This window comes from Glycine soja, chromosome 19 (assembly GCF_004193775.1).
Source record: "Glycine soja cultivar W05 chromosome 19, ASM419377v2, whole genome shotgun sequence".
Lineage (NCBI taxonomy): Eukaryota > Viridiplantae > Streptophyta > Magnoliopsida > Fabales > Fabaceae > Glycine > Glycine soja.
Window position 1 is genome coordinate 1,845,005 of NC_041020.1, and position 23,993 is coordinate 1,868,997.

Genomic DNA, 23,993 nt, shown 5'->3' on the forward strand with positions numbered 1-23,993 from the left:
TGTTCTTAGTTTCTGAATTTGATGAGTTGACTCAACTGTTGGGAGTAAAGGAAGTGGAAAGACATGACAGATACTTGGGTCTCCCTACTTTGATTGGTAGATCCAAATCTCAAGTTTTCAGATTTGTAAGAGACATGGTGTGGAAGAAGCTAAAAGGCTGGAAGGAGAAAGCTTTGTCTAAGGGAGGGTAGGAAATATTGATAAAAATGTGGTTCAATCCATTATGTCCTATGTTGATGGGTTGTTTTTCCCTACCTCAGACCCTTTGCAACAAGATTGAGGGGCTAACCGCTAGATTTTTCTGAAGTGGTGACATAGAGAATAGAAAAATCCATTGGATGAGTTGGAGAAAATTGACCAGACACAAAAAGGAAGGAGGGGATAGGTTTTCGTTTTGTTAAAGCTATTCTTGCCAAACAATGGTGGAGGTTTACTACAAATGAGGACTTGCTGGTTACAAGAGTGGTAAAGGCAAGATATTTTCCCAACAAAACTATCTAGGAAGCTACAAAGGCAAATAGGCCAAGCTTTATTTGGTCAAGCATTCTCGAAGCAAAATGGATCATGGAGGAGGGATGGGAAATGGTGCTACAATTAAGGTTTTCAAGGACCAAATGGGTGTCATGAGTGGAGAATGGCATTTTTTATATAGATATGAGAGTACATGACCTCATGAATGAAAGCTAGCCCCGGTTGCTGGAATGTGATCTTGGTGAATGACATTTTTCCTGAGAGCATAACTAGAGTAATCACTACTATACCAAACAGAATGATGAGTGTGACTGGTTGGATTTATTGGAAATATTCAAAAGATGGAGGTTACTTTGTAAAAATCAGGATATCATGTGGCATGTATGAAACATAACCCAGTGGAATCAAGCTCAAATCCTCAAAATGAGATATGAAACTTAGTGTGGAAATTAAGGAGGAGCGTTGCCAAAGTGCAAGAACTTAGCATGGAGAGTTGTGTTGAATATTCTGCCTATTTAGGAAGATGTATAAGAGGAGTAGAGGATGAGGTTGGGAGAATGCTTTTGAGTTTTGAGTTTCACTATAAGAGTTGGGAATTTAGTAGCACATTCGCTTGCCAATTTGGCCTTTGAGTTTGTTGATAATCGCTGGATAGAAGAGGTTCCCTTTCACTATATGTTTCTTTGAAACATTGTTGATCAATAAAATCCAGTAATTTTACCATAAAAAAAGTTTATGATGCATTCCGTTCGAGTATTGAGAAAAATACACTTTATTTTAGGTTCAAGTATGATATTAGGAAAAGTCTAAAGAATAAAGTTCATGATTTATTAGACTTAATTCATTGGGTTTGATCTAATGGAGATCGAAGGAGATACAAATGTTAAATCACACTAAATAAAAATTTAAAATGAGATAAGAATTTACATTTAATATGGTTTGTTTGAATAAATTTTTCTTGGAGCATTTTGAGGAGAAGAAAAAAATAAAATAAATCTCAGCATAAACTAAAATTAGATTAAGTATAGATTAAAAATCATCTTCTAGAAAAGATTTTTTGAAAAATAAACTTTTATAAATTAGCCCAAGGATAATAATTGAACTAAAACAAGAAAATCCTAAGATCTAACAATAAAGTACTATTATATGTTCTTTTGCCTTAAAAAAAAATCAAATCTAATAAAAGAAACTAATACCTTACAACAAGATAAATCAAGGTTTGAATCCTTTCAAAAATATATTTATATTTAATGTAACAATCCATCAAACAAGATTACTTCTAAAATTTGAATACATGTAAAAAAAAAAAAAACTACCATCAATCTCCAGCAGCAATTCATGTCGTGAGGTTACAAATAAAAATGGTGTGCTATTTATAAACGCAGCTAAACCATTGTCATCATTCACACAGTGGATGAATAAAGAGAACCTCAGTCAAAGACCCTGATCCAATCAGAAAGTCCAGTCAAACCAGCTCTTTTCAATCACCAAATCCCCACTGTACACACCTCCAAAAACCAAAAACCAACAATTTCTTCCTTTTTTTTTTTTCTTTTTCTTTTTTCTCTTGATTAAAGTTAACACCCCACCCACAACAAAATTCCACCTTCAATTAACTTCCTCTCACATTCTCTGCACTTTTATCTCCACATTTCCTCGCACCCCCCACAAGTCAATGGCACCACCTTCCCAACAACAGGGCTAGACCCAAACCCAAACCCCACCTTAAAAATCAAACCTTTCACACCCCCCACAACCCGTTTTCCCTTCCATGGATCGCAGCAACACCTTTTCCTCCTCGCTCCTTCTGTTGAGCTTGTTGGGGTTCCACCTCTTCTTTGTTTCGTCGCAGGTCGAAGACGACGTGACATGTCTCAAGGGCATCAAAGAAACCCTCTCCGACCCTCTGAACCGCCTCAGCAACTGGCGCTTCGACAACACAACCGTAGGTTTCATCTGCGATTTTGTCGGCGTGTCTTGCTGGAACCAAAGGGAGAACCGCGTCATAGGTTTGGACCTCCAAGACTTCAAGCTCTCGGGTAAGATCCCCGAGGCTCTAAAATACTGTGGAAAGAGCATTCAAAGGTTGGATCTTGCTTCAAATTCTTTCTCTTCGGAGATCCCACATGAGATCTGTACTTGGATGCCGTTTTTGGTTTCTATAGATTTGTCAAGTAACCAGCTTTCTGGGGTTATTCCACCCACAATTGATAACTGTTCATATCTTAATGAGTTGGTGTTGTCGAATAATCAGCTTTCTGGTTCGATTCCATTTGAGTTTGGGAATTTGGGTAGGCTCAAGAAGTTTTCTGTGGCCAATAATAGGCTTACTGGAACAATTCCTGCGTTTTTCAATGGATTTGATAGGGAGGGTTTTGAAGGGAATAGTGGGTTATGTGGGGGTCCTCTTGGAGGAAAGTGTGGTGGGATTAGTAAGAAGAATCTTGCTATTATTATTGCTGCTGGGGTGTTTGGTGCTGCTGCTTCATTGTTGCTGGCTTTTGGGTTGTGGTGGTGGTACCATTTGAGTGGGAAGAATAAGAAGAAGGGTTATGGGGTTGGTTCTGGTGGTGTTGGTGGTGGTGGTGGTGGTGATTGGGCTATGAGGTTAAGAGGGTATAAGCTTGTGCAGGTTAGTCTCTTTCAGAAGCCTATTGTGAAGTTGAAGTTGGGGGATTTGATGGCTGCTACTAGTAATTTCAGCGAGGAGAATGTTCTTTTCACAACCAGGACGGGAGCAACGTATAAGGCTGATCTTCCGGATGGGTCTGCACTCGCGGTGAAGCGGTTGAGTGTGTGCAGGATCGGGGAGAAGCAGTTTGGGATGGAGATGAATCGGTTGGGGCAGGTTAGGCATCCGAATTTGGCGCCACTGTTGGGGTACTGTGTTGTGGAGGAGGAGAAGCTGTTGGTCTACAAGCACATGTCGAATGGGACGCTGTATTCGTTGTTGCATAGGAACGGTGGTGATGCGTTGGATTGGTTGATGAGGTTTAGGATTGGGTTGGGTGCGGCGAGGGGGCTTGCGTGGCTGCACCATGGCTGCCACCCTCCGATCATACAGCAGAACATTTGCTCCAGTGTGATTCTTGTTGACGAGGAGTTCGATGCCCGGTTGATGGACTTTGGGCTCGCAAGGCTCATGGCTTCAGACTCGAATGGTAGTTTTGTGAATGGTGATTTGGGGGAGCTCGGGTACATTGCGCCAGAGTATCCTAGTACACTTGTTGCTTCGTTGAAAGGGGATGTGTATGGGTTTGGTATTTTGCTTTTGGAGTTGGTGACTGGGCGAAAACCTCTTGATGTAAGCAATGGGGAGGCGGAGTTCAAGGGTAGCTTGGTGGATTGGGTGAATATGCATTCTAGTTCTGGCCGAATCAAGGATTGCATTGATAAAGCCATATCCGGAAGGGGACACGATGAGGAGATTCTGCAGTTTCTGAAAACTGCAATGAATTGTGTGGTTTCTCGCCCCAAGGATAGATGGTCTATGTACCAGGTTTATCATTCCATAAAGAGCATATCCAAAGAACAGAGTTTCTTTGAACATGATGATGAATTTCCCTTGATCTTTGGTAAGCCAGAAAACGAGGTTGTGACATAGTTCTTGAGGAAGCATTATTGCAGTATGAGACGCTGATGAGAGATTGTTCTCACTGAGATTACTATTTTATAGTGGAGAGTTCTCAGAATCGTGCTAATGTTTATGGTTTGAGCATGTCCATGGGTGACCCTAATCAGGTATAGTTGTATTGTATGATATATAATAAACTTTCTGGTAGGTTAGTTTTTATGAGATCTTATTATTTGTTTCACTGTTTCTTGAAAGCAAAGGCAATCTCTAATGATGTCCAAAATGTTTGGAATATGCTTAGGATTTGAATCCTCAAACTATATATATGTCCTCAAGTCAAAAAAATTGGGCATCTACTTGTGCTCTGTAAAGACATCTCCTCATGATGTTTTATTCATTTAGATCTAATTGTTGGAATGTCTGAAGCATTTAATTTCTGTATAAATAAATAAATAAAAAAAGCTAGGTAAGCATTTGAAAGTTCATGGGGGAACTGATTTATTATTTTTATGACATAAGTTTCCATGTAAAAAGATATTGTTGAATCAGCACTTAATTAAATTGTTTATCCTAATGCATTTGAAGTTTAGCAATTAATATATTGTTATAACGGGATTTGATCTGTTTGACAAGTTGGCCTTGTGCTCGAACACCATGCATTTGAAACGTAACTACTACTACTACTTGCTTCATGAACCAAAATCAAACCCACCATTAACAATGTAAATTTGACTTGTCTGTACTCTAGAGAAATGTAATGATTATATCACTAGAAAAATTATATGGATGTTTGAGAATGAAGCTAAAGATTGTTAGTTCAGACTCTAATGCTAGCTTGATCTTTCCTTAATAGTGTGTTTGGATTAGATTTATGGTGAGAAATAATAATCATTTATTTTTTTCATGGTGAAGGTAAAACAACAAATAATTGTTTATACTTTTTCATGGTACCGCCATGATTTTAAGGAATAGAATTGATTCATGGTGTTATCCAAACAGATAAATTACAGTGTAGCAATCGCCTAGGAAACATTTTTGGCAATATTAGCATCCCAAAAGTAGAAAGAAAGATGCAAATAATCTATGTGAATCATGGGAAGGGATTCTCTAATGTGGTAAACAATTTGAGATTGTCAAGTTCTATGATCCCATCGATCATTCTTTTAATTTTTCATTTAATAATATAAACTATATTATATTAATAAAATTGAAGGGTTGATATCTCGTGTAGTAGTAGTGTTACGCATTATTCCCTGGTACCATTGGAAGAAAAGATTTATTAACACTATATTTTTCTACAAATCCTCTTGTAAGTCTTTCTAATATTTTTAAGAAAATATAAAATAAAATTTATTTTTATTTAATATTTTGAGAACTTGAGAAATATTTAATATATTTTTAATATAATTAATAAAGGGGATAATATAAAGATTTAGTAAATAAAAATAAAATTACTCTAATTTGTATTATCCATTAGCTTGTACAGGAATGTGTAATGTATTCGATAATTTAATTATTTTACTTTACAGAAATTTAGTTGTTGGACCGGTCCAACATAAATTGTTTGAAGAAACTATTTGTTAAGGCCTTGGCAATTTTTCTAGGGTAAAATACAAAAGACATGAAATTACAACTTATGATGTTGATTCAAGCTGTACTTATTTAATAGCTGAAAGGAATACTTATTTAATATATTATCGTCATTTGAAAACTTATGATATAAATTTTAACACGATTTTTAAAAAATTTAGTTTAAACAATCTATAGAATTCATAAATAATTTTCATAGACATGTAAAAGCTTTTTCAAATGTGCCTATTTAATTTAGAATGAGATTAGAAACACATTTTACGACCAATAAGTCATGTTTTTGATGTGAAAAACGTAAAAACTAAAACTAATAGTGCTCGTGTGATGTAATAAATCAAGTCTCTAATCCTTTTCCAAACACAAACTTAGTAGTTGATAAACAATAGGCAAAGCCATTTATCATAGACCCTAGTAAAACACTTTTGTCATTTTACCCGTCACGTTTCGGCCAAGTCAGACACATACTTCGTGTGGAAGGAATTTTCTCCGTTAAATTTCTCCTTATTAATAATAATAGAATGGAAAATTAATTGGTCAATGTTCCTAGTTTAGAAAAGTAAAGGGTGACAACAACTTATGTGGACCGTTGCAATCAAGCTAAGCAATGACTTAAACAAGATGATTGAATCAATGACTTTGAGCCGATAAAAAAGAAAAAAAAAACAATGACTTTGAACCTTATATTGCGTAAAATGGGGGAGGAGTATGGAAATTTCACTTCAAATAAACAAACAATTGAAGGATGTAGAGTATTCTTACCCAAGAGGTAGAATTAATCTTTCGAGATACTTAAATTTATTTAACTAATTAATTTTCCACAACAGATGATATTTCATACATATAAACTTGAATATATGTGTTGTTATAAACTCTCTTTTCGATTCTTAAAGATAAAAAAACAAGATAATTTTTTCCAATTAGAGCCCATAACACACAAGATTGCTATTTTTCTTTATTCATAAAAATCAAACTCAAATACTAAAAAATTTACAATAATTCACTGGCATTACTCAATCAATTGAGCAATTGAGCGTAAATCGTTGATATACTGATAATTTTATTCTAAGATAGTAAATATAGTTTTTTAAGTGCAATGCAGCCTCTGCTCCTAAGTTGCACTAAATAGTAAGTAGACAAGCCAGGATGTGGGACCCCCTTAGAGATCCACAAGCTTTTGATAATTGAAAACATGGACATGATGTAGGACACTTTGTGATTCAATTGAGCAGACTCATCTGGTTTTTGCATCTGCCAATATATTCAGAAAAGAGAAACAAGAACTGGCAGGGGTGAGAATCTGTCTCCCATGCAATGGAGGAAAAATGAAACAGATTCATAATTTTGAATCTCAGTTTCTTTGGACCAAGTCACATCCTTCTCGAATCTATAGAAATCAGACCAGAAAGAAAAAGCAAAGATAAAGATAAAGCAGCGGGCAGGGATTGCTCCTTTGCTTATTTGGCTTTAGTGGGATGCCTGAATTTGCAACATCTCCTTAATTGATTAATCTATGATAATCATTTGTTTAGGATTTGCAAAATACGTGGTTTAACCGACAAAACCTTGTTTTTTTGGCTATTCATAGTGTCTAGTTGAAACCTATAATTGAGCAAGCAGTTATGATGTATGTTTTATGTTTATAATTTGTATGTTCACTTTGCCTTCTTAATTAGTAACTAAGTGGCATCACTATAGGTCCACATGGCATGGCAAACAAAACCCATGTTATTTTTTTATACAAGAAAAGGAGTTGTTTAATTGTATAAACTTTAAATTAAGGAAAGTGCTTTGTTGAACACAAGGCACTTAAAAGAGGGTGCCACCATAAAAGGAATTCTCAAAAGATTGCTAAAAAATTAAAGCCTAATAATTTGATGCATGGAGACTAGGCCTTTATTTATTGTGTACCGCTCCAAATAATCCAATTTGGAATGGTTTGTCTTGTTTTTTCCCCTTACTATATTCCTAACCACAAATCTCTCTCCCTCTCTCTAGATTTGAGTAGGAAAAAGTAAACAGTATACTGTGTAGCCTTCAAAAGTGTAGTCTTTCTCAAGGTCCTCACGTGTAATTTTTAGGATAAGAATGATGATAAAAACATACACCATTTCACTTATTCACGCATTCCTAGCTACGGCCATAAATTGCACATTTTTTTTTCACTTCAAGAATTTAAGGACATAGTTGAGTTGCATCCAAAATTTGGTTACTTTATTTCCTAAGGCCTTGATTTACAACACCATCAAAGGTACAATTCAAAGAGAAGAAGAAAAAAATAGAGAACATTAAGGATCACACTTATGACCTCTCCAAAACACTTGCAATACTATGTAACAACATCATCTTATAGAACACACTCTGGATTCTTCCACTAGAGAATAGCAAAAATTCTTCTATAATTTTTTCCTCACACTAGTTTTGGAACTTCACGATGCAATGCTCAGGCTTGTGTAGGTGGCCGTCTAGTTTTCACCACTCTCCTGAATAATTCATTCATATACATTAATTACACAAAAATATTAAGAATATGAGAGAGACAAAGAGGTGAGCTAAACGATGTGAACAGAAATGAAATGACATGAAATTCCATGGTAAGGCAAGATGCGCAGTGCAAACAGGAATAGTATGATAATCATCATAATGGGTCCTCAAATATAGAGTATTTAACATAAAATCAATAGGCAGAAAATCGAATAAGACATGAATTGGATTGTTAAATTCAAATGAGGCTAAAAGTAGTTCATGATCCTCCAATAAATTAATCAAGCTTTCCATAGAAAGGAAAAAGGAGTCACCGAATTCTTTTTTCCCCCAATAACTAAAGTGGTACAGTTCTACACCCAATGTCTTTTTTCGGTTTCTCATGAAAATAAGAGAAAGATTGCTAGTTAAATTAAAGAAGCTTTTGAAAAAGAGTGAAAAATTATCAAGTATGAGTCCATCATGCTCCATCACCCCTTTAGCTAAGTGGCAAAAAAATTTGTACAAGGCTATGCCTAATGTAATGAATAGAATGAAATTGCTTTCAACAATGTCTATTCTTATTTTAACCTATTTTGAACATATGAAAACCAGGCTCCTAGCACATTAGCCACAAAATCAAATTTGAAATGAAACAAAATTAAGACATCTTGACAACATATTAGACAACATGCATCTTATCATTTATTGTTTGTGTATTTATTCTCATTATTTGACGTGAAATTGAAGTGAAATTTGCATGTTTAATGCATCTTCAAACACACATTTCACATTTTTCACTAATGTATGTTTGGAGATGTATTGGACCGCACCTTCCACTTCAACTCCATGTCAAATAATGAAAATAAATGCAAAAATAACAAACAATTGCTTCTCTTAAGACGCACATCACCTCGTATGAGAAAAACGTAAAACCAAACATGCTATTATTTATTTGCATGAACACAAGAAGTTAGGGCCCCAAGCCAAGATGGATTACCTTACTCTATGATCCTGCAGCTTTACCAAAACACTTAACCACCCACAATTCTTTTTTTTTATATTTTTCTTAATGTAGTAAGCCATGCAAATTACATGAACAAAAAGTATCATAAAGTATTAATTTGGTAAATGTGTGTACCTGTTGTGTATTGGATCAGGTCCATTTGGCACTCTTCTCTTGCTCACAATGAATAGTCCAGAATTTGAATGCAGGGCATGCCTCTGCATGCTAACCAACTTCAAATGCTTTGAGATAACATTCATTGGAACTAGCACTGTCCTCTTGGTTTGACGGTTCACTGAGATTGCAAGGAACATAAACCAGATGACTCCTAAAGATACCAAGGCTCCAAGAAGCAACTTTTTACAACTAATGACACCACCAACACCCATATCTTCACCCCTCTTTATCAGTTTGATTTTCCTCCCTGTGCAAAGGTGTGAGAATGCTTCAGCAACATTGTGGCATTGATCACTCAAAGAAAATATAAGAAGTATATATATATATATATATATATATATATATATATATAGAGAGAGAGAGAGAGAGAGAGAGAGAGAGAGAAGAAAAGAAAAGAAAGAGAGAGCAACAGAGAAGGACTTTCTGATTCCTAACTTGGCGGGCTTAGAGAGACTGGTTCTATTTAAAGGCAGACACTGTTCTATATTGGGGTGTGTGTGAAAAAAAATTCAATACTCCTAAAGCATTATATAAGTACTCCTACTAAAATTATGAATACGTATGGTTATTTTTTTATATAAAAATGATAAAAAAAACTATTAAATTAATAGTACTAAGTAATACAATTTAATTGAAATATATTGACATTGCAAAGATTTTTTACAATATCACTCAATAATGAATTGTGATGTATCATAAGTATGTGTTTGAAGTATACGAATGAGAAACCAAAAAAATATTCTCATGTGTAATAAGTGTGTTTGGAACCAATGTTACAGTGTAGATCGACGCTCTCTCTACACATTCATAAGAACTAAGAAGTAATAAGAAGTAGATTTTGCATCAGTTGGGTCTCTTTTATAATGGATGTGGAGACACGATATTGTTTCAAATACATTATAAAATTGTTAACTTTTTTGTAATAATTATTTTGAGAATTATATTTAGGATGATTTTTAAATTAATCTAAAGTAAAAAACTTTATACTAATAATAATGTATCAAAATTAGACTCTAATTAATAACCTATGAACAGAAACTAATGGAGTACTAAAAATTTGCTAGTGTGTGTTGTGTGGGGAGAGGGAGGGAGAGAGAGAGAGAGAGAGAGAGAGAGAGAGAGAGAGAGAGAAAATGGGAGTTGGGAGAAAGAGTGAAGAGAGCATGGACAAACATAAAAGGCCAACGAATCAGAAAAAGTTAGTTATTTGAGCCTCTTTAGGTGTAAAAAAAGGTGTCCACTTGAACTCTCTTTGCTGGGGTTGTGCATTTTCATGCAACTAGGAAAGGGGATCTCACTGTGATCTCCTCTAACTCTTAACTCTCACTGGGTTTGTACTTTGAAGGAATTAAACTGAAATCTGTGGCAATTTAAGTGAAGTGCTGATCTTTGAACATGTAATGTAAGGAACAAAATTACAAATGCATCAGAATTATAATTACAATTGAAGTTTAACTATATTGAAAGAATCAAGACAGTGACCCGCTTTCCCTGAAAGACATTATAGGATTCATTTATCTAAGTCACAAACTTGCTTAAAGTTTAAACATCATTAAAGTGAAATTCAAAGCATCTTAAAATTAATATATATATATATATTGCTTAAGTAGTTCAATCCAATCTATTTTCTGCCTCTTTGTAGTTTATTTTTTAAAATGTACAAATTGATTTAAAATTATTTTCAGAATAACTCGAGATCTGGTTTTTCAAAGATTTTCATAACATTAATTTAATCCTTAAAATATGAACGCATCATGATTTTGTCATTGGACATCTAGAACCAAAATGGGGTTACCCTTCTTTTTATATATTTGTGCAACTCTTCGAGAATCCCTGAGAACAAGGATTCAAAACTTGGAAGTTGAGGATACTTGGTTTTTTTATTATTATTTTCATTGTTGCGGGGGGTCGAAGCATTGCATATGCGTTATGTAGAATAAAGCTAAAATGACAGACTAGAGATTATATTACATACCAAAATATAGTTAGTTTAATTGAAAAATAATCATTTGCATACACTACAAAAGTAAAGAATTTTACACTCTTGATCAATTATAAATCGTCAAAAATAAAAATTTTACAAAAATTATTAACCTTAATATATATGACAATTTATAATTATATGTCAGTATAAAAAAAATTACGCTGTCGAAATAGTTAAATTAAATTGTTAAACAAATGTCATAAATGTTTATATTTTGTCATCACTCTTAATTATAGAAATGTTATTTTGTTTTTATTTTTTCTTTATTTTTAAATATTCATATAAGAAATAAGGAAAATAATGTAACATAACGTTGTTTTTATAATTTCTTGTATAAAATTTTAAAAATATGATAAATAGACTATATAATAACACCGTAAACAATTTATCAATATGCATGATAAATTTACTAAATTTTACGATAATTATTCTAAAAGTCACTTTAACATGTGATTGAATAATAACTCATAATACAAGTGATCTGAAAATATAATGTAAAATTGTTTTACATACGTGCATATCATTAAAAAAAATCATAAATGAAAACATAATCGTGTTACAAATGTTGATTCTAGTGGGCATGGTGTTTGAATTTGTCATTGCATAGTGTAGAACAAATGAATGCACCTTCAACGGTGAAAGTACAAGTCTAAATTCAATGAATGGAGTGTTAGTGGATGAGAAACTTTATGCCTCTTGTTTAGACCACGAGCTTTTTATCACAAGATTCATCTCATTTTCAGTTTATCATTTGCGGTTCGGGATCTTAATCAAGCTATCATGTTTTCTACTTGTAGATTTTCCCTCTTAAAAAGACCTATAAAAGCGTGTTTTGCATGGTTGATGATTGGATGAAATCGCATTCGCACTTCAAATGTGTCTCGAATACTAGAATCACGTTTTCTAGCACCAAAGTGATTCTAACATCCCAATGTCCCACCCATAGAAGTAATATACATATTCTTTTATTTTAGAAATTTCATTTGTACACTTTTATATAACTTGTTTGCAGCTAAGAAAGAGGTTGGGAAAAAAATGAGTTATAAAAAGATATTAAGAGAATGCCTATTTTTATGTATTTAGATAAATATTCTTGAAATTGTTATTATATCAATTTAACATGTTAAAAAACAGTAATTTAGTCATTCTTTTAAAAAAATATTTAGAATTATATTTCAAGTAATTCTATTTTGCAATTGTGATTTTTGAACATATTTCAATTGGACGTATTTAAAAAATAAAAAGTTAAAAATAAAACGAAAAAATAAATAAAAAGGTGGAGGAAAGTAGGACTAGAAATCAAATTTGAAGTAACCAAAAAAGGGGTAGGTTTGGATCAAGATATAATTATTCTCTGAAAACTCTCAAGATTGAGAATATTATTAGAATCATCTAAAGAAGAGGGGAAGAGATAAGATTGAAAGGTGTCTGATCTGTATAGAAAGGACATGTGCATAGTTAGGATGAGAAACTTTCACTAAAATTATTTACTTAAGATAATTGTGAATCCTAACATGGAATGTATGAGATGGAAAAAAAAAAGTAGAATGAAAGATTTTTTTTTGGGAAAAACAACAAATGTGATAAAATTATATGATGAAAAAGAAAGAAAAAGGTTAAGGATTATATCTAGCGTCAGTCTTGAATTCAAGGGTTACTCTTAAGTCATGATTGACTATGATCAACCATAGCTTATATAATTATATTAAAGTCATCTTAATACTCTAACAACAACATATAATTTTTCTCTCAGGACCAAACGCTCCAGTATAGAAATCCATCTCATCTTCCACACTTAATAAAGTATAGAAAAAGCCAGTATATTTTTTATATTTATTTAAAAGGATCAAATATATTTATCAGGTCTAAAAAATAGGTTATTTTTAATTTATTATCTAAAATTTATTTTTGATTATCTATATTTTTGTGTGTTTTAAATAATATTTATCTTTAGTCTCATTTTATTATTAAATGATGACATGATATAGTCACCTTGCCAAGGCCTAATCACTTAATATGTGATTAAATTAAAATTATGTAATTATTTATTTTAAAATTTTAATTATTATATTTTATTTACTAATGATAGAAATGACTTGGATTTGATTAACGTTCGCTCAAAATCATGAGTTCATCTTCTCTTTTCTCTCTCCACCATCCATTCTTCTTGATGTATATTATTGGGTTACAAGTGTGAGGTGAAATTTCACATCGAACAAAAATAGAAAAGTTAAACACCATATAACTGGAAAAAAGACCCATAAATCAGAATAAGGTTTTGGGTTAAAGTGTGATGTCAAATTTCCTTCCCATATAAATTAGAAAAAGAAGAGAAGCACTTTTACGTAATGTTGTTTGCTTTTCCCTTTACATTGTATCGCATTTACTAAATTTCAACACATAACCACATACATAATTAATCTTTTACTATCATCCTATAACTTTCATTAAAATTTAACAAAACTTTTTCCCCGCAAAACCTCTCTTGTATCTTAAATTTTAATGGATGGACATACAAGGCCTTGAAAGGCTCATGGTTGTTTAGTTCAAGGGAAAATATCATAACGTGAACAATAGGCACTTATAGGATGAAAGCTAGAGATCAAATAGAGTTGTGATGTTAAAGTGTGGTATCAAATTTCTTTCCCATATAAATTAAAAAAAGAAGAGAAGTACCTTTAAGTGATATTGTTTGATTTTCCCTTTATATTGTATCACATATACTAAATTTCAACACATAACCACATACATAATTAATCTTTTACTATCATCCTATAACTTTCATTAAAATTTAACAAAACTTTTTCCCGGCAAAACCTCTCTTGTATCTTAAATTTTAATGGATGGACATACAAGGCCTTGAAAGGCTCATGGTTGTATAGTTCAAGGGGGAATATCATAATGTGAACAATAGGCACTTATAGGATGAAAGCTAGAGATCAAACAGAGTTGTGGTTGTGTTGAAAATTGAAATCAACTGATTATAATTAAATGGTAGAATGTCAAAATAATAATAATAAAAAAAATCAAACAATTTAATATCGCTTAATGAAAGATAACCCGTATGTTTGGATCAGCATCACCCTTGAAATAACTGTCAGTTACTTCTGCTTTATTTTACAAATTTGATATGAATCTCAGTGAACATGAAACCAAACACACTAAGCATGATTAGTGATGATTTCACTAATATTGTAGATGAAGTTCACTTACAATCACAATCCACTTCAACTGTGACCAACCATTGTTGGGTAATGAAACCTTAATCTACATTTAAAAAATCAATTTTCAGCTGAGGAGGGATCACATGTTATATAAAAGAACACAAGATATTATAATTCACCACATGACATGACATGGCCTGTTGCAGGGACCAACATAAGACTGTACTACAGCTTTTGAAGAAGTGAGGTAGGTGCCAAAAACTAATTCCTGTTGACCACTGTAACAGATAAAATATTGCACCGGCATGTTTTTCAGCCTTTACTGCGACTTTGGTATTTGAATGTGTCATCTCTTATTCTGGGACCATGTTGGTCCATAAATTGCCAAGAGTGTCCGGCCAAACCGCCTGTCAGTTATCTGTAGTTGCACACAACCATTTACACAGCTCAAATTGATGTGCATATCATTAATATCCACATGTATATAACAAATTCATAAATGTAGGTCCTGCACCTCCATTAGGCCAAAAGAATTTCAAGAAAAATTAACAGATGACAATTAGTGCATATGTTATACAGACACAGTGATATTGGTTACTTGAATTACCTTTACAAGGCTTCCACAAGAATCCAGCATGTCAGTTTTTAAAGCATACTCAACTACCTAGATCAGAACATGACTGTGAGTTCAATATAAGCTTAATAAGAAGAAGACCGTTAGGACCAAGAACAATAAGAAAGTAAGAAACTAGTACATACAATAAATGTGTTCTCTCCAATCAAGGATGATTCTGATATTTGCCTCATCAGCACCCCATAGTCAACTTGTGTATATGGAGGGGTGACACTAATGTAATCAAATGGGCCACGGTTTCCTGCATGTAAACAATTCAAATTTACACAAAAGAAATTACAGTGCTAATTTTAGTATTAGCATACTCACTTTGGCAGTTGTCGGTGGTGGAAGATAACGATGGAAATATTTATTGCATTCACTTGAATAAGAGTGTCAACAGTAGTTACATTACAAAATGAACAAATATAAGATATTTTGCTTCCAAATAATTTTCTGATAAATCCTTATCCAAGCAATACATTGTGTATCAAACTGAAGCATTTCACATTTCAAGCCATAAAGTACTTCTGTTTAATTTTGATACACGTCAATGTAAAGATTTCTATACTATCAACCAATTAGCAATCATCTTAGATATGATTTTAAAGTAATTATTGCAAAACTCAACAATCTTACCATTCATGGCAATATGATTGGATGACAATGTAGAAAACATCTATAGTGTTAGTGCAATCTAATTAAATTCAAAGTATTTTGTGTTTGTGGGTCTGTGTTATAAAATATAAATCATTTTGTAACACTATAATTTTGCATAACCCTAATCCCGGTTGACTAAGAGGCTATGTAGATATGCATAAAATGGAATTAAAAGGGAAAAGATACACATGCCTACAAATTGCTCTGCACGTTCGAAGAATTTTTCCACACGGACAGTATGTATGACTGAGGCATCAAGGAATCCAGTTTCCTCTAAGTTTGGGCGTAACACGTCTGATACAACCCATGGATCCATCTCAACTAAATGCACCTGATCAACCATATAAACAAGAGACTTCAGGAAAAAATAGTATTATCTTCAGGAAAATTTAAAAACAAATTATTGAAAATTCTTTTGTGCATCTCCTTGAACTAGATGATAATCTGATAATTCCATTTCTTAACAGAAGGCTGATTCCGTCAAATAGGAGATAGCTCAGATAATCTGACAAGTGATCACAATTTTTGCAAAGCTCACAATCCGTAATAGTGAATATAAACTAGTCACTGAAAACATTAATACCTCAGAACATCCTCGGCTGAGTGCTTCAATTCCAACAGAACCTGTACCACTATACAAGTCTAACCAGTGACCAGGTCTCAGAGCTGCAGGACAGCCACCAGCTGCCTTGGTGTTGAAAAAGTAAAATTATTAGTAACAAGAAAGTTGCAGCAAGGAAATTGTACAGACTAGATGAAACCCAATATCAATAATTAATTAGCAAACAAGTGTGCTACATAGGAAATAAAACATGAAACTGGTACCTGTAATATATCAAAGGCTGCACCTTTCACCACTTCCATCATGGGGCGTACATCCATGCCCTTTGGTGAGAGTAGCTTCACTCTTCGAGCTGTTCCACCAAGAACCTGCATGGGTCCGTTTCACACCCAAAATCAATTATACCAATAGAAAAGTTTGTACTTTTCTCAGAATCAATTCTACCAGCCCCAAAATTGATTTAGAAATGATTTCACAAAACTAAAAAGTTAGCCAAACACCCATTGTTACCATAGGACTCAAATTTGGTCACCCCATCTGTGGTTTTGAAGTCATCCTACCAGCCTCATAGTCATTGGAAATAAAAGCCAAGGCTACTGTCATTATTTTTAAATACTAATTTCTATATGATTTAAAGTCAGTAAATCAAGGTCATCACCCCTTAAGGTTTTAACATTTTGAGGCAAGAGGTGCTAAAAAGTACATGACAAACTAAAGGCAAGAGGCATTAACATCAGAAAAATAAGACAACAGTTTAAATATCTAACTTATTACATTAATTTGCAGTTAACTACTTAAGCATAACATTTAGAACAAAATAAAACAGTAAAATATTCTAGTGTTAAAGCTTAATAAGTTGATAGCATGCTCAACATTTGGAATGGGATGTAATGTAGTAGTATGGAAAGAAATGGAATAAAATTACCATGCCTTTTTTTAGATATTTCACACAAAGTGGGTCCATCCTATATCCCACAAATTGGGTGAAGAAAAATAAAAGTATTAGCCTAAGTTCATAAGACAAACAGAATATATAGTCCCAGATAGCATCCATGAAATCATCATCAAAATCAGTTTTGCCCATCATCACTTTCATCTCCATCTAGTATGTGACCAAATATCTTCATTCATTACCAGGTTAAGCTTTTAGAAGAGTTAATAATCAAGTCATATTGATATACCCCATAAGCTTGCCTCTATTCTTAATCTTTAAAAATCAAGAATGACCCACTGTAGGACTAGGAAAATATGAACCCCATAATTAAGGGAGACTTCGTACCCCATTGCCCAGAGGCTCTTCGCTATGCGAAGGTATGGGGGAGGGATATTCATCATAAACATCCCCACCATCTTAAAACCTTTAGGAATGCTGGATATTCATCATACACGTAGGGTGCAGTCAAGGAAAATAGGGATTAAATTAAACTCCTCTAAAGTGTAGGGCACACACATTCCTTGGAATGCATCACTTTCACAATTTAGTTCACAAACAACCTCACTCTAGCAATCTATCTATTCTATGAACATACGAAAATAACCGCCCTCTATTTTCGTCATCAATTAGCATTCCAAATTGAGAATACCTGAAGCAATTTATGGGTAGTACGAGGAGGCTTAGGGTCCTCTGGTGGGTCCTGCACTTGCTTCCCTCCTCTTCTCCTTGGTTGCTCCTTTGAGTCCTTTCTCCTCTTGGACTAAACAGTAGCATTAATTTCAAAAGCCTTTAATGAGATAGAGTAACCACCAATTTCATTCTTAAATTATGACCTTCTCACCTAAGTGACCCCTAAATTAAAAAAAAAAAAAAAAAACTACTTAAGTAGTCCCCAAATATTAAAAAAACTCTTCAAATTGGTCTGTGAACTTTACTGAAATATATAAACTCAGAGACTAAAGTAATGGAAGTTCAATACTTGTTCAAGAATTACTTAAAGAAAAAATTATTAGTTCATAGACCACTTGGGAGAAAGGGTAATACTTTGGGACAACATTGATGGTTTATTATATTTGAAGCATAAATAACCTTAGAAGACGACTGAGAAAAGTACTCATCAGCGTCAACATCGTAGCCATACTTGTCAAGCAAGATTTTTTTGTCCTCACTGGCCAACCCATTTCCGGATTCTGCAAAAATACGAGATTGCAATGCAATAATCTTAGAACATGAAAATTAATAATGTTTTATTATTTATGTGGGTAAAGTAGCATATATATAGGAATAATGGACTTACTGGTGTAAGAGACGAAGAGGGGTTAGGAGGAGAAGAAGGTGAGAAGAGGAAGTGGTGGTGACCCGAAAATTAATAATCTTGGTTTTTTGAAGGAGTAAGGAGAGTGTTGGAGGCGACAAAACCGCCATTGTTAAATGAACAGAGATGGTTTTGATTGAGTTGATAAGTGTCACTGAGTCTCAGTCAGATATCTTCACAAGTCTTCTTTATCTAAGAGGGGAGGAGGAACTCAAAGTCTGAAACTTTGATGAGGTGAAGATAGTAATATTGGATTTTTGTTAAAATTGGTCTAATCTCTACTCCTATGGATTACAAGAAGAAGAAAAAAACATATTTCAAATTTCTATTTATTAAAAAAATAGTTAATTTATTAAATTGTGTTATTTTTAATTAAAAAATTGTTGTTGTTAATCACTGTCCTTGAATAATTAACTAAGAAACTAAAAAATAAAATATTTATTGTAACAATCATAAAAGATCATAAAAAAAAGTTATGATAATGCAAGCACATGGTATATTTTGTTCTTTTGTGAAATTTAGATTTTTTTTTTTGCAGTGAAATACTGAAATTTGGTATAGAAAATGTTACATGAACATTTATCATTTATTATTTTATTTACGAGAAAGAAAAATGAAAAAAAAAAGTATTATAGAATTTTTGAAATATTAGAATAAAAGATGAAATGTTAAATTATTCATTTGGTCCTTATAGTTTTATGATTATTACCTTATTAATTTTTATAGTTTGGAAGTGGTTTTTTTAGTCCATGTATTTTATATTTTGATTATCTTTTAGTCATTCTAATTTAAAATTGATTTTTTTAGTTGTCATAATTTGTATTTTAATTTTTTTTAATCCCTATTGTTTGAAAGTGATTTTTTTAATCTCTTTTATGTTAATAAACATTCTCTTATTATTATTATTATTTAATTTAATCATTTAATAACAATAATAATTTTATGCACCAATTATTCTCAATCACAATGTGTAAGGACCATTTCTTCTTCTACATTCTACCTCTCTCTATTGATCCAAAAAGATTATTGCCCTACCCTCACTTTTATCTTTACCACAACCTCTCTACATAGCCATAATTGTCACCTCATCCAATCTAGTCGTAAATGTTAAATGGGAAATCATTTACTTGCTCGATCCAATCTTGGTTGACAATGGAGATCTTGTTTACAGACCTCATAAAAAGTCACATTGAGACTTTCATATATGGATTAATTGACGAGTTAGGATCATGTTTTTGTCTTTCATCAAATAGATAATTCTTACTTTGATCTCGACTGATTGTTTTATTTCGAATCACATAATTGCATGAAAGATTTTGACTTTCCTATGAGGAGAATAAGAATTTTAATGGTTCTAACGAAATTATGTGTTTACCGATTCAATATATGTGATATTATATTTTTTTTACCTTTTTAGATTTGAGTGAGGTTGAAGGAGATGATGATTTTTTAGTTGTTTATTTTTTAAAATAAAATAAAGATAAATGATGATTTTTAGCGGTCATTATATAAAATTAATTATTTTAAAAAATTAATATCACTTTTGATAAATTATTTATTTTAAAAATTTCATTCCGATCCTTTATAATTTTAAAATATATCATTTTAATTATTTTTTAATTTTTTTAAAATTTAAAGTTAATAGAACATTAAAATTTCTAACAGATTTTTTAAAAAAATAAAAATAATACATTTCAAAAACATAAAAAACTAAAATAAAAATCTTAAAATTTAATATACTAATATGCTACAACCCGAGATATAATGGACCTAATTATTAAAATAAATAATCTTATTTTCTGAGGTCAAACACAATTCACAGGGAACCCAAAACCCTCCATCGTTACATGCTGGTGCGCTGAAGCTGAGATCGCCGCAAAACCAACTTTGTTCTCTCCCACATAAACAAACCAAACACAACAATATTCGACTCGATTCGATTACGTACGTTGCTGTCGATATACAACCAGCACAACAATGTCATCCAAACAAATTGGAATTGAATCAGACCTTGTTTCTTTGAGCATCCTCATCAATAAGAGAATTGTAAGTCACTGTATTAATTAGGAACTGTTGATTAGATGCATGATACAGTGACTTACAATTCTCTTATTAATGATTTGTGCAAATCGGAAAAAAGATCAGATATCTTGAGATCTTATTGATGAGATGCATGATAAAGGTGAACCTATCAATATAATCAAGTCACCTATAGTTCCTTAATTAATAGACTTGAGAATGCACAACAGGTTTTGATCATCTATTTTCTTATATACCTATTTTCTTTCAATTTTAGTGGTGGAGTAAGGAGTAACCTGTCATGTACGGTTTTCATATAACTTGTCCTAAAGTTTTACAGAAATTAATTAAATTGCTAAACTTTGTTGGTGCCATGTCGCAGCGCGCAATCACCTTACCTTTTAAATTGATTAGCTAAAATTTAATGCACAATGCCACTAGATTGAATTTGCATGACTGGTCTACTATGATTTATTTCTTTTTTTCCTTTGTTTCTTGTTTTTTTATACAGTGAGGAATAATTTCAAAACTACACTCATATTTTATTGTCATCACAGAGTTTCCTCACGTTATATTTGCCAATATATTCTTTGTAACTGCTGCATAGACTGGAACTGTTTTGAAATGAAATTGATGATTTTTGGATAATGACTTTAGGAATCCGTGTTCAGTTTATCATTGTCTGACTTTTACCATTTGAAAAGCATAAACAGAAGAGATATCAGGAGTGTGGAATTTTTTTGAAGCTTCAGATTATATTTTCTGGTAAACTTATGACCATTTATTGTTTGACAATACTTTCATGTTGATGTTGTTTTCCATATATAGGCTATCGTTTGTTCCCTTTTTCTCTGCATACTTTTAGGTTGTTAAAAAGTGCTATAGTGGAAAAAATTTGTTGACTTAACTGTTTTTATTTTCCTAGGTTTTTCATTCCTCAGGGGTTGAAACAGGTTGGGGAGTGAGAAATTGCTCATTTTGGTGATCAAACAAGTATCCAAGTTCTCCTCACTTTCCATCTTTCAATCTCTTAGTTTGTTTCTAAGGCATGCAGTTTTTTTAGTCTTGAAATCTCATATATGGTGTTCAGTTTGTGGGGAATGCTGTCATGTCTATGCCACTCCTCAATGAACCATTGCTCTTCTTTGCTTAAATACTCTCATGCCTGCATTTTGTTTCTTTGAAAACTCTGACAGGTTTACAACATTGTGGCTAAAGCAATTGATGAATGTTGACCAGTGGCCACCATAGATAGTATGGTAACATCTTACCTATGCTTATTAGAATATGAATCAAATGTGAACATTAATTCTATTTTAGAATGCTCAGCCGAACATGCTTAATTTGGTTATCTGTTTTCTTATTAGTACTGATATCTGTTTCCATACAGTTTGGGTACTTAACTCTTTTGATATCAGCATCTAGAGGTGGAGTTATTTGTTGCTTGAGATTCTCTAGTCAAACTTTTCTTTTATTGGTAAATTTTAATGGTTAGTATTGTTAGATTTTGTTAGTAGAGAAGATCGAACTCATGATCTTTTTTTCTCTTTCCTTCTCTCTCAAGTACTGTCCACCCAGGAGCTTGAGTCTGGTCCTTGCAAACTACGAAGCTTGCTGAATTCCTAGGTTGGATATTTTGTGTGTCAATGTAATTGTCCAATTTCCATGTATATGGCCAATGCTACAATATGGTTTGGCTTTTGGGAATCCTTGAAAAGATTGAAAAGATTGTTTGGGTAAAAGCTCCTAGTATCCTGGCTCTTCAATGACTCATTGCCATCTTGAGCACTTGCCATGGTTTTCAGTGTGAAAAATACTTTATGCATTTCCATCTTGAGCTCTTGCCATGATTTTCACTGTAAAAATTGGAACTGCACTATGTGAGTACTTACCACTAGAAGATTTTTCTTCCTGTTGAGTCTCCTGCAGTTACCTGGGAACCTGGCTAAGTGCAAAAACATTTAATGACATTTTTATCATGAAATTAGAAACTACAGATTTACCCTCCTCTTCTTTTTTATCATCTTGTTCACTATTTCCTTTTCTGAGGTATGGGATTGACCTCTGATAACATCTACTAATCATAACCTTCAGCATCTTCACTGGTGTTATGGAAATTATTCAAAAAAGAAAACTCTTGTGGAAGAGGTTGAGTTTTTTTTTTAAGAACAAAGTAATTAGTTCGAGAGGTATAGGATTCGATTTTCTTAGGCAACCTTTTGAGTTTGAAACTAGATGAAAAAAAAGTGTTAATTTTTCAATGAAATTAATGTTTATTTGGTAGAATGAAAAGAAAAGAGAAAAAAAAAATTGAATTAAAGTAAAAGTAAAAATATGAGTCCAACTAAATTTTACTATTTATTTTACTTTTCTTCGTCATTTTTGGTCTCTACCATACGGACCATTAATCAAAAGAGAATTTTTTTTAGGGTAAAAAAAAAACTAAGAGGGTTTTTCTCCTTTATTTATTTTTGTAAAACGACGCGTTGAACGCTGCATTGTTTATATTCCCGAATCACGAATTAGGATATTCCTCTATAGTGTTTGTTTTCACGCAGAACCCTCGATCAACTTATTTATGTCGTACTACTTAGGTTTATAAATTTAATATGCAAAAAAAAAATTATTGGATTTAATAATAAACACCCATAATTTTTTAATGAAAGTTAAATCGTTTTATTTTACATGCTTATTTAAGAAAGTGAGGTACATAAGTAAATAGTTACAGAACATAAATAGATAGGTTAGTTCCTAAATTTATTTTTCACTCACAATTTAATTCTATGAACCATTTAATCTTTAAATTTACAAAATTATTGTCATGATAGTATTTTTTAGTAATTAAAGTAAGATATTGAAATTACCAAAAGAAAAGTGAGATATTTATAAACTAATATAATGTGATCACAAAAAAAAGCTAATATAATGTAAAAAAATACAGTAATTAAATAAGTTCAGGAGATAATAAATAAACTGATAAAGGAAAGTAACAATGAAATTATGAAAGATTGAATGAAAAAAAAATAGTAACAAAGTTAACCGAAAAAAAAAAGTAACAACGAAATATCATTCGGAAGACTTGTCCTTTTATTCCTAAACAGTACAATTCGTTTATGCTGTTTGGTGTAGGGAAGAAAATAAAGGGATATGAAATATTTTAAAATTTAAATTAAAGATATAAATATCATTGATTTCATTTTTAGTTTTTTCTTAATTAAATAAAATATCATTATTTTACATTTTTTTCTTTTTCTTTTCTGTCGTCTATATCTATACATACCGTTGCAAACGAAGAATATCACAAAACTTGCGAGGCATCGTTTTTTTTTCTTCGGTAAAACAAATCATTTTCTTTTTTCGGAATTGAGGCATCATTCATTTAATTCTATTGAAATCTCCCTAATATTTTGTTTGTTAGAGAAAAAATAAAACGATAAAATAAAGACATTGAAGTTTAATTAAAA

General features: G+C 32.4%; 2 protein-coding genes, 1 long non-coding RNA gene and 1 pseudogene across 5 annotated transcripts; 2 read left to right on the top strand and 2 right to left on the bottom strand.

The window, feature by feature from the left end:
* Positions 1–2,041: 2,041 nt before the first annotated feature.
* LOC114399089 (inactive LRR receptor-like serine/threonine-protein kinase BIR2) lies at positions 2,042–4,525 on the top strand. The gene has a single exon (XM_028361195.1). The coding sequence runs from the start codon at positions 2,243–2,245 to the stop codon at positions 4,073–4,075; it is 1,833 nt and encodes a 610-aa protein (XP_028216996.1). The 5' UTR covers positions 2,042–2,242; the 3' UTR covers positions 4,076–4,525.
* Positions 4,526–7,819: 3,294 nt separating this feature from the next.
* On the bottom strand, positions 7,820–9,600 carry LOC114399385 (CLAVATA3/ESR (CLE)-related protein 25-like). Its single transcript, XM_028361574.1, has 2 exons — positions 9,237–9,600; positions 7,820–8,115 (listed from the first exon to the last, which is right to left on the bottom strand). Exons 1-2 carry the CDS (start codon positions 9,488–9,490, stop codon positions 8,076–8,078), a joined length of 294 nt encoding a protein of 97 aa, XP_028217375.1. The 5' UTR covers positions 9,491–9,600; the 3' UTR covers positions 7,820–8,075.
* Positions 9,601–14,281: 4,681 nt separating this feature from the next.
* On the bottom strand, positions 14,282–18,745 carry LOC114399384 (annotated as a pseudogene).
* Positions 18,746–20,304: 1,559 nt separating this feature from the next.
* Positions 20,305–22,295, top strand: LOC114399506. 3 transcript variants are annotated; one of them, XR_003663747.1, is made up of 2 exons: positions 20,305–21,294; positions 21,455–22,295. It is a non-coding gene; the product is annotated as an uncharacterized LOC114399506 (long non-coding RNA). The 3 variants fall into 3 exon arrangements; XR_003663749.1 differs by having other exon boundaries at positions 20,305–20,692; XR_003663748.1 differs by having other exon boundaries at positions 20,305–20,556.
* The last annotated feature ends 1,698 nt before the right edge of the window (positions 22,296–23,993 follow it).